Source organism: Abramis brama (assembly GCF_963993115.1).
Source record: "Abramis brama genome assembly, chromosome: 2".
NCBI classification, from domain to species: Eukaryota; Metazoa; Chordata; class Actinopteri; order Cypriniformes; family Leuciscidae; genus Abramis; species Abramis brama.
In genome coordinates, this window is record NC_139964.1 from 30,266,031 (window position 1) to 30,276,453 (window position 10,423).

Sequence of the window (10,423 nt, forward strand, 5' to 3'; positions counted from 1 at the left end):
CGTGAATGTAAGCCAATGACCACAGTTTATTCAAGCTATCACCACGAGGGTGGGATTTCCTTAAATCATTCACTTTCCGGCCTCTCCTCCATTGAAGGGCACCAGTTTGCTTGGTAAGTCATGTCTCTAATTTTAACTGAAATATCTTATTTTCCCCAGCTTGTTTTAGAAAGCGAGGTTTTTATGTTGCTTGCGAAACGAATATATTCTGCTTAGTACAGCACAGAGGTCGCATTTACAATAAAGATGCTCGTTTTAGCAAACGGAATGAGTTGGTTTTAAGCATATTATGATATGTAACATTTATTGATATCTAACATTATAGAAATTAACGTTACCTATACAATCTCATGGTAAAACTACATTTCACAAATAAACAGCAGTGTTGTCATGTACGTTACGCATTCTTCGTGACCTTGCATGATAATGAAAAACGATGCGACAAGTCCTAATGTATTAATTTAAACTCCTTTATTAATTCTGGATCAGCAGATCGCACACAGAAATCATGGGTGGACACGACGCTGGAACTCAACACCAGTTCACTGGCATCGCCAAGTACTTCAATTCATACACAATCACAGGCAGGAGGAATGTAAGTTGAATTGCATTGACATAATTATTATGCAGCTAAAATAAAATATGCTTAAGGTTTTTGCCACCATGGAATAAAAAACAAAAACAAAACAGTTGTGAGTGTTTATCTCACAATTCATGCTTTTTCCCCCCTCAGAATTGTGAGATGAAAAAAAAAAAAAGTCCGAATTGTCAGATAAATGGGCACAATTTCCTTTTTAGTTCTTATTTGGTGGTGGAAACAAGTTTCCATACATCGCCTTTGTATTTCCCACTAAATTGAAAGTACTCTTTTCCCCTTGACTCAAGTGTGTGTTGGCCACATACGCCAGCATTGCAGCCCTTATCCTCTTCTTCAAATTGAAGCCCAAGAAGCAAAAGGCTGTGACATCAAGTTAATTTATAGTAAGTGCCACCTGAATTTAATTTAAATGAATATACATTTCCATTTCCAAAAGTTGCACTTCCATTCCAACTATTTCCCTCTTTCTCTTCAGGATGTTTTGTGAATGCAGAATGAACGGAGGGGAAGCTGGATGTCCTTGTTTTGACCATAACTTCAGTTCAACTATGTAAAGAATAATAAAAAAAAAAATCACTTGTACCAACAAACACTGTGTAGAAAACTTGTTTTATTTACACTTTGAGGCACCTAGTATAAAAGCTTGTACAGAAATTGACAACAGCACTCATATGCATCACATTGCAAAGATCAAGAACCAGATTCTGAATTAGAATGGAAAAGTTTAGGAGACCAGCCATGTCATTTTGAGACATTTGATGCATAACGGCCTTGAAAACAAGCACGGAAGAGCATAAGGTGTGAGATCTAGGATCAGTAAACGAAAGAGGTAATGGTCGCTGTTCCCAGGTATGCTCAGTGCTTGACTCGTTCTTTCACTTCGCTTGAACCTATTTCACATGTAAGGGTGGGTGGTAATCTTTAAATAACATACACCATTTATGAAAAACGCACAGCTACATGAAGTCATTGTCCTCCGAAATATGCGGTCCCTTCACTAGGAGTTGTAGGCTCCTGCAGCCAGTAGCAGGTTGCGTCTGGTGAAGTGCAGGTGTGTGACGGGAGTGGATTTGGTGTGGTACGTCCCCAGCAGCAGCTCCTGGGAGTTGTCAGGCAGGTGAATGTGGCCCGTCGCTGCAGTGAAGTCGTCCGTCTCCACGTCATCGAAAGCCTTCGTGGAGTCCCACAGTCGAACTGTGCTATCCATAGAGCCTGGAACAAAAGACACAGAGTTTTTCAAGCCGAATTTAATTACTTTTATTACTATTAGCCCTGTAAAGCTTGAGATCTGAAATAAGTGTGGAAAAGAATTCTTTGAAATGGAACAGTTTAGTGAACCTTCAATGCGTTTTAATTAGTATCATATTTGACGCATCAGGCTTTTATGGCTCATAGTATGATCTATGAGTAAGACCTCAAGTTGCTGATATTTATATGGCCAAAAAGTAAAGTGATATTCTGAAAGCTTAGGTCATTAGGCGTAGAGAAGGCTCTTTTGTGGCTGTTCAAACGCATTCAACCACATGAGCGTCTTCACTATTAAAGCAATCCGCAACTACCCCTGGAAGTGGTCGACAAGCTCAAAAAGTGTATTTAGCGTCCACTTGTGATCCGATCGACCAAAACGCATCCTAATGTGTGTCAAACATTGTGTCAAATGTGATACTGTAGAAACACTTTACATCAATCCAATCAAAACTAGTCATAAACGTGGTCTTGAGATACAGAGCCAGCAGTCCTAACCTGATGCGAGGATTTCTCCATCTCTGCTGAACTTGAGGGCATATATTGTGTCTGTGTGGCCCTTCAGTTCTCCGATCATCAGCCCATGTCCAAGATCCCATAGTAAAACTCTCCCGTCTGTGGATCCAGATGCCAGGAACTTTCCATTAGGTGAGAATGCTAGACAATGGATTGGCCCCTGAAATCAAACATTAACACTTTTTATTATCACTCACATGACTCAGTATATCAGAAAAATGGGGGTATAAAACAGTAATTGGTTGATAAACTGCAAAGAATGGGCATAAGAAAGAAGAGTTGAGCAGGTTTTTCAGTGATGGGTTTAAAATGACATGAGAGGGAATAGCTTTTATTGAAAAATATTTATGTTAATGTCAATTAAAATAAGCAGAAATAAAATATAAATATTAGATCATTTAAACTTAATTAGAAACGGAAATAAAATAAGTTTAAACTAAAGTACTAAAATGAAACAGAACTAATAAAAAAACGAACAAAAATGATAAACACGCATAAAATGGATAAACTAAAATTAAAATGAAAACAAAAATTTAAAGCTATTTTAAAAAATATTAAAGCTAATTATTATTAAATACTATAATAGTAGGCCTATAATAATAATTTAAAAAAAAATTAGGAGGGAGTAAGCCAATAATGAAAGAGCTTCACGGAGACAGTGATGAAATGCAAATTCAACGCAAATGAGATTAATGTAATTTCCTGTGCAGTGCTGAGATCATTCATTCAGTCACCTTTGGAAGCCTTCAGTACCTTGTGACCTGTAAAAATGCGGACACAGTTTCCATTCAGGACATCCCAGAGGCGAACAGTGCGGTCGGTCGAGCCTGTGGCCACATAGTTGGAGTTGGGGTGGAATCGCGTGCAGGTGACGTCAGCCAGATGCCCAGCGAATATCCGCAGCGGCTGGTAATGATCCGTCGCCCAGAGCCTGGGAAGCAAATGAAGATTTAACATTAATATTTGATTACGGTCTAGAAAACATTTGCAATATCTTGTCATTCATTGGCAAGTCTCTCTTTTTTTTTTTTCAATACAAGATCTTGACCAAAAAATTGATGCACCTCTCGATGGAAATGAATGTTGACTTTCGTTGGCTTTTAATACATTGTAATGTCTTGTTTTGTTCTTCTCGGTTTCCTTTTATCTGTTTGGGTCTTTTTATTTTCTATCTATCTATCTATCTATCTATCTATCTATCTATCTATCTATCTATCTATCTATCTATCTATCTATCTATCCATCCATCCATCCATCCATCCATCCATCCATCCGTCTATCCATCCATCCATCCGTCCGTCCATCCATCCATCCATCCGTCCATCCATCCATCCGTCCATCCATCCATCCATCCGTCCATCCATCCATCCGTCCATCCATCCATCCATCCGTCCATCCATCTGTCTATCCATCCATCCATCCGTCCGTCCATCCATCCATCCATCCGTCCATCCATCCATCCGTCCATCCATCCATCCATCCGTCCATCCATCCATCCATCCGTCCATCCATCCGTCCGTCCATACATCCATCCATCCATACATACACACACACATATACACATTATGCTAGTATATGCCCTTATAGTATTTGTACAGTATTAGTACTCGCTGATTTAAATAACAACATCATTACAGTAATGAGAATCTAGCGTACCGTGCCACTCTGTCGTGTCCTCCAGACACAAAGTAATAGCCGAAGGGTGAGAACTGAGTGTCCCACACTGGATAGTTGTGTCCTTTATACCCCACGAGACATGTAAACGTCTGCAGGCTCCACAGTCTGACTGTACTGTCCTCAGAACTGGACAACAGATAGTTCCTAAGAGACAGATGAAGACATTAAACCACACTGTCAGCTCAGCTGGAGCAGAACGCTTCAAAACTGCAGAAAGATAACAAAATCATGCAAAAGAATGTTTCGTCGATAGCAAAATAATAGTTTGGTTAGTCTCATGCTTAAACACCTCCCCTGTAGTCCTGCATAACTTAGAGGAGCATTTCATGGAGATAAAAGTTACTTTCGAGGACATGTTTGATACCTGTCTGGACTGAAGCTCACGCCATACACCGGCCCGCTGTGACCGTGTAGGATTTTAGACTCACTGGCCGTCTTCTCATCCATAATCCTCTCCAGAACATCATCAGACTCTTTATCAATCAGATTCAGGTCTAGAGAATAGGACAGCATGATTCAAATTATTTACACTGGGGTCTATAAATCAAAAATCTACTCTTATGTCATTCCAAACCAGAATTTCGAAACACAAATGAAGATATTTTTAATGAAATCTGAGATATTTCTGTCCCTCCATTGAAAGTTTATTTAACGAAGCCTCCGCAAGATTCAAAGAGGTTTGTTTTGTGCGTCAGGCAAGTACGGTTGAGCTTTCATTTACCAAATTTGAGTGCTCTATGCATGTTCGCTGATTAAAGTTTATGTGAATAAAAGCCGAAATTAAATCTGTTGATCACATAAAGCGATCAGAAGATTAAACCGCTTGATTCTTATGGATTTATTTTACGATTGCAGGAATGTGATGAGGTAAAGACAAAAAAAGAAGGAAACGAGCGATCATTTTGAGCCCTGGTTGAGATACTAAGAGCATACAGCCGCAGAGCCGTCAGAAGCAAGCCATGCGTGAAATAAATGTATTAGAAAAAGCACTATTTGCAGTTTGTTTACGGCATTTTTAGTATCCATACAGTCAGACTAATGCAGTTCACGTGGGTCCCAGGTAGAAAAAGACGGAAATTTGTATAAATACGGAAAAATCATCCCTGGATCTCTTTATTTATGTCAGATTTTTGGGTGAATAGACTTTCAATGGAGTGACAGAAATCTCAGATTTCATTAAAAATGTCTTTATTTGTGTTTCGAAGTCTTATGGGTTTGCACGGTGTCTCAAGGAACCACATGAGGGTGAGTAAATTGTGACAGAATTTTCATTTTTTTGGGTGAACTATCCATTTTACTGTTTAAAACTGGAAATAAAAGTTATAGGACTGTTAAAACTAGTGTAAAACGTTCCCTTAAATCTTTGCGAGAGTAATAAGAAGGTACGTGTACCTGCTGCAGACTTGACTTTGCGTAATTTTTTGGGTGTGACGCTCCACACGCGGACTGTGGAGTCTGCAAATCCTCCCGCTAACAGACTGGAGTCGTCAGTGAAGTCTACCGCCGTCAAACCCTGAGCGACAACACAATGAGCACGTGCGGAGTTAAGAAGCACCAAACTCAATCATCAGCATAAACACAGCCAACCTGGTAGGCGTTGAGGAACGTATAGAAGCAAATGGAAGGCAGGTTCTCCGGGCTGAGCCGGATTCTTTTGGTGCTCTCCTTCATGTACATGATCTTATCCAGTTTGTCCGAGTCCTTCAGCTCTGGCAGAGGGATCCTGTCAATCAGACATCAGCCCGAAAAAAGAAGAACAGATTAAGAAACTATACATACCGTTTTAAATCATTTAAAGTTGATAGTTCACCCAAAGAAATTTAAATTCTGTCATTGTTTACTCTCCCTCAAGTTGTTTCAAACCTGTATGAATTTCTCTCTTATGCTGAACACAAAAGAAGATATTTTGAAGAATATGAGTGATCAAACAGTTGATGGACTTCCATAGTAGGAAAAAAGTCAGTGGGGTCCAACAACTGTCTGGTTACCCACATTCTTCAAAATATCTTCTTTTGTGTTCAGCAGAAGAAAGAAACTCATTCAGGTTTGGAACAACTTGAGGGCGAGTAAATGATGACAGAATTAAATTTTTTGGGTGAACTATCACTTTAAGCATTATCTTTAAGTTATCATGAAAATAAAAGTTCAATATACACTAGCATTCAAAAGTTTGGGGTCGGTAAGTTGTTTTAATATTGTTAAATATTTTTACAATTTACAACAACCGTTTTCTATTTGAATATATTTTACAATGTAATTTATTCCTGTGATCAAAGCTGAATTTTCAGCATCATTACTCCAGTCTTCAGTGTCACATGATCCTTCAGAAATCATTCTAATAAGAAACATTTCTTATCATTATCAATGTTGAAAACAGTTGTGCTGCTTAATATATTTGTGGAAACCATGATACTTTTTTCAGGTTTCTTTGATGAATAGAAAGCATTTATTTCAAACAGAATTGTTTTTGTAACATTATAAATGTCTTTACTGTTACTTTTGATCAATTGAAGACATCTCCAAACTTTAGAACGGTAGTGTACAAGTAATTTCAAGCTGAATGATGAGCTTCTCCCAAACCTGTTCTGTTGAGGGGCGTTTGGGTCTTGTTTCTTACTCTTGGAGCCTATACTGTCCTTTTTAGTTTTCTTCTTCTTGGGCTTCCCTTCCTCATTCTCTGCTTCATCATCTTCATCATCAAGCGGGACTTCAATCTCTGGCTCCTTCAGCAGCCCGTAGAACACCTGGTACCATCAGAAGCAAGACGGCACATTAATAAAACATACAATAATATTCAAATACAAGATGATTTCAATTCAATAATGAGATGATTTACAATCTCTTTTAGTCTTTTATCATAATTCATGTACAAAATGTAAAAGCGCAAACTTTCCTGTTGTTATCCCATTAAGAACCTAAATCCCATCCCTTATATACAATACCACCATTCAAAAGTTTGGGGTTAGTAAGATTTTTGTAAAGAAATTAATACTTTTATTAAACTGATGTAAAGTGACAGTAAAGACTTGTACATTGTTATAAATGTCAAACTTTCTATTCATCAGAGAAACCTAAAAAAATGCATCAGAAAAAAATTTAAGATGTTTTTAACATTGATAATAAAATCAGAATGATTTCTGAAGGATCATGTGACACTGAATTCTGGAGTAATGATGCTGAAAATTCAGCTTTGATCACAGGAATAAATTACATTTTTAAATATATTCACATTGAAAACAGTTATTTTAAACCGTACAACTGTTTCGCAATATTACGGTACTATTTTCTTATTCTTTCAAAAATCTCCCCGACCTCAACCTTTTGATAGGTAGATTTTCCACATGTAAATACATGCTTTTGTATCTAACCTTGGCTTTATTGACTTCTCGCTTGGCCTCTCCCCCAAGACTGCCGGACATGCTGTCGATCTGACCCTTGCTGCGGGGCATGCCGTCAAAGATGTCGATGTACAAGTGCTCTTGAATGATGTTCCATATCTGGTTATTATGTCTTTCCTGCAAGTGTCTCTTCAGAAGCTGGTACGAGTCTCTGGAGATGCGCAACACGAAGCGGCTGGTGCGGAAATCCAGAAGAGCCTCGTTCCCCTTCATGTGCTCTTTCTTACTGAGGCCGCAAAGAACACGCAGGTCATCCAGATAGTAACACTCCTGATCGCCGCTAAACCTATCAGCAGAAAGGAAAAGATGAACTGGTTAACCCACAATGTTATCTGTGATCAATGTTATCCCTGATTAGCCATCCCTGATTAACTCCACCAGTAAACAGGGTCTGATTTTCTGATGCTTACTTCTCAAAGAAAGCCTTGGCTTTGGCCTCATTGTTGTTGTAGACCAGCTCCAGGTACATGTGAACGAACAGAGGGTAGAAGAGCTGGGACAGTTCTGCTCGGTGGCAGTCCAGCACTGACTCGATGAAGTTCTTCAGGTCGCTGTAGTACACCTGATACAGAGAGGGGTCCCCCTGCTGACTGTACGCTGACAGCACCACACGGACATCCGGATGGTCTTCTGACCCTGCAGCCGACAACATGAACATCAACGTCAAACATTAATGCAATATACATAGTCAGCATTTGAAGTGGATCAAAAAGGTTCATCAAAGTTGTCCTAAGACAAGACCGGGTATTGTTAAAAATTCATGTAAAACTTCGATGAAAGGTTTTGATCCACTTCAAATGTTGACTAATGTATAAACTGTATATATATATATATATATATATATATCTCAAAAGTTGGGGATCGGTAAGATTTTTTTTAAAGAAGTCTCTTCTGCTTACCAAGGCTGCATTTATTTAATTAAAAATAAATTTGTTTTTATTGTTAAATATTATTACAATTTAAAATGACTGTTTTCTATTTTAATATATTTTAAAATGTAATTTATTCCTGTGATCAAAGCTGAATTTTCAGCATCATTACTCCAGTCTTCAGTGTCACATGATCCTTCAGAAATCATTCTAATATGATGATTTGCTCCTTAAGAAACATTTCTTATTATTATCAAAATTACAAAAAATTACAATTTTGTACAAAATTTTACATGAACAATTTTTTTCAGGATTCTTTGATGAATAGAAAGTTCAACAGAACAGTATTTATCTGAAATGTAAAGCTTTTGTAACATTGTACACTACTTTTCAAAAGTTTGGGTCTAGTAAGATTATTATAATTTTTTTGTTGTTGAAAGAAATTAAATAAATGAATACTTTTATTCATTGAATTGGTCAAAAGTGACAGTAAAGACATTTGTAGTGTTACATAAGATTCTATTTCAAATAAATGCTGTTCTTTTAAACTTTCTTTTATCAAAAAAATCCTAGGAAAAAAATTGTACACAACTGTTTTCAACATTGATAATAATAATAAATGTTTGTTGAGCAGCAAATCATCATATTAGAATGATTTCTGAAGGATCATGTGGATCAAAAATACCTTGTATATATAGTAATAGTGACAAGTTCTTTAATATTAAGTTCATGCACAAAATGCAAGTAAAATGCCAACAAAATATGTTGTGCAAATGATGTGCACATAAATAAGCAAGACTATGAAGGGAGGACTGAAGAATGATGTGTTATTGAAACAACTAATGTGGGCTAACTCGAGCAATGCATGATAATAAGCAAGAGATTTTATACTGATGCTTTAATGATGCATGGTACATATTTACTGATACACCGATGCATGGTGTATATGATCAGCTGGAAGCTGCACTCACTCTTGACTGGCACGGGGGTCAGCGTGCTCTGGGGGGCGGCTGCTGCTGGGATGGACACCCGGCTGAGCAGAGAGTTCGCATCCCCTCCATCTACGTCTCCTTTCCCTCCTCCACTGCCATCGGCTGCCAGAGAGTCCACCTGGTCTTCTGCGAGACCCGCTTCTCGCCTCAGGATCTCCACCGACTCTGACAGTTTATTCCGCTTCAGAAACTGCAGCACTGCGATCAAAGTTTGTTGGTCCTCCTGTTTCGGGGCTCCGCCGGCGGGGGCAGCGGTGAGGGGCGATGAGGAGAGCGCCCCGTTCCCAGTGTTCCCCGGGAGGTTTGACGTCCCATCGCTAAGTATTTCAGGCTTTACCTCTTTCTCTGTGTCCAGCTCCATCGGTCCATCTTGCAAAGCCGCCATTTTTTTCCCCGGCGCTGAATGCAATGACGTCATGACGCATGCAGCGTGAAGTACGCCGTGACGTACGCGCGTGGCGTTTTGTTCAGTGAGAGAGTAGACGGAGAGAAAAAAAAAGAAGTCAACGGTGGAAAATTTGTTATGAGTTTGATAGATATCAGGAAGGAACCAGAAATTAACATTTCTTTTTTTTAAAGGGGCAATATTTCTGAGCTATATTTACTTTTGGAACTTCATTTGTAATGATGACCTTTTTCCACAGACGGCCTGGTTCTCCTGTCACCCAAAGACGGGCTTCAGGACAGCCCCAATCTGCTGGATGATTAACTTACTGTCAGTCCTGGGCCCTTACAGTCAACCTCCAAAAAACTAGGGTAATGATATTCCAGAAAAGCTCCAGATCTCAGGGACCAACACACATATTCACACTATCACACAGAACCATTGAAACCACAAAAACACACTATTACCTCTGCCTAAAAATAACTTTGGCTGTGAATGAACTCAAAGAGAAAGCTCAAATGGCCATAAAAAGATAAATTAAAATTGGCATCCCAATCCAAATCTGGCTCAAACTTTTCAAAACAAAAATTTAACCAATTGTTTTATATGGCAGTGAAGTGTGGGGTCCTACTATAATTTTGATTTCAAATTTGATTTCTTTAATTCGGAAAAACATCAGATTGAAACTCTACATTTACAATTCTGTTAAAGAATACTCAAAAGTCCAAAGAAAAACACCAAAC

At 38.5% G+C, this 10,423-nt stretch overlaps 2 protein-coding genes across 3 annotated transcripts; one reads left to right on the plus strand and one right to left on the minus strand.

Annotated features, from left to right (window-relative positions):
- Positions 1-49: 49 nt before the first annotated feature.
- atp5md (ATP synthase membrane subunit k) lies at positions 50-1,188 on the plus strand. Of its 2 annotated transcripts, none has more exons than XM_084106774.1 (4): positions 50-113; positions 493-595; positions 886-981; positions 1,074-1,188. In XM_084106774.1, exons 2-3 carry the CDS (start codon positions 509-511, stop codon positions 973-975), a joined length of 177 nt encoding a protein of 58 aa, XP_083962900.1. In that variant the 5' UTR covers positions 50-113; positions 493-508; the 3' UTR covers positions 976-981; positions 1,074-1,188. The 2 variants fall into 2 exon arrangements, with proteins under 2 accessions (XP_083962900.1, XP_083962901.1); XM_084106775.1 differs by having other exon boundaries at positions 61-113; positions 490-595.
- Positions 1,189-9,696, minus strand: taf5 (TAF5 RNA polymerase II, TATA box binding protein (TBP)-associated factor). The gene is made up of 11 exons (XM_084106773.1): positions 9,275-9,696; positions 7,845-8,070; positions 7,405-7,720; positions 6,617-6,780; positions 5,624-5,759; positions 5,429-5,549; positions 4,401-4,530; positions 4,016-4,180; positions 3,113-3,290; positions 2,342-2,519; positions 1,189-1,810 (listed from the first exon to the last, which is right to left on the minus strand). The coding sequence occupies exons 1-11, from the start codon at positions 9,678-9,680 to the stop codon at positions 1,596-1,598; spliced, it is 2,235 nt and encodes a 744-aa protein (XP_083962899.1). The 5' UTR covers positions 9,681-9,696; the 3' UTR covers positions 1,189-1,595.
- Positions 9,697-10,423: the final 727 nt, after the last annotated feature.

Excerpts from the sequence above, each read along its gene's own strand:
- atp5md (XM_084106774.1), top strand. The coding sequence starts at position 509 with ATGGGTGGACACGACGCTGGAACTCAACACCAGTTCACTGGCATCGCC. Across the intron at positions 596-885 it reads CAATCACAGGCAGGAGGAAT|TGTGTGTTGGCCACATACGC; the intron begins GTAAGTTGAATT and ends CCTTGACTCAAG.
- taf5 (XM_084106773.1), bottom strand. The coding sequence starts at position 9,680 with ATGGCGGCTTTGCAAGATGGACCGATGGAGCTGGACACAGAGAAAGAG. Across the intron at positions 4,531-5,428 it reads CAAAGTCAAGTCTGCAGCAG|ACCTGAATCTGATTGATAAA; the intron begins GTACACGTACCT and ends CCTATTCTCTAG. Across the intron at positions 4,181-4,400 it reads GTGAGCTTCAGTCCAGACAG|GAACTATCTGTTGTCCAGTT; the intron begins GTATCAAACATG and ends TCTGTCTCTTAG.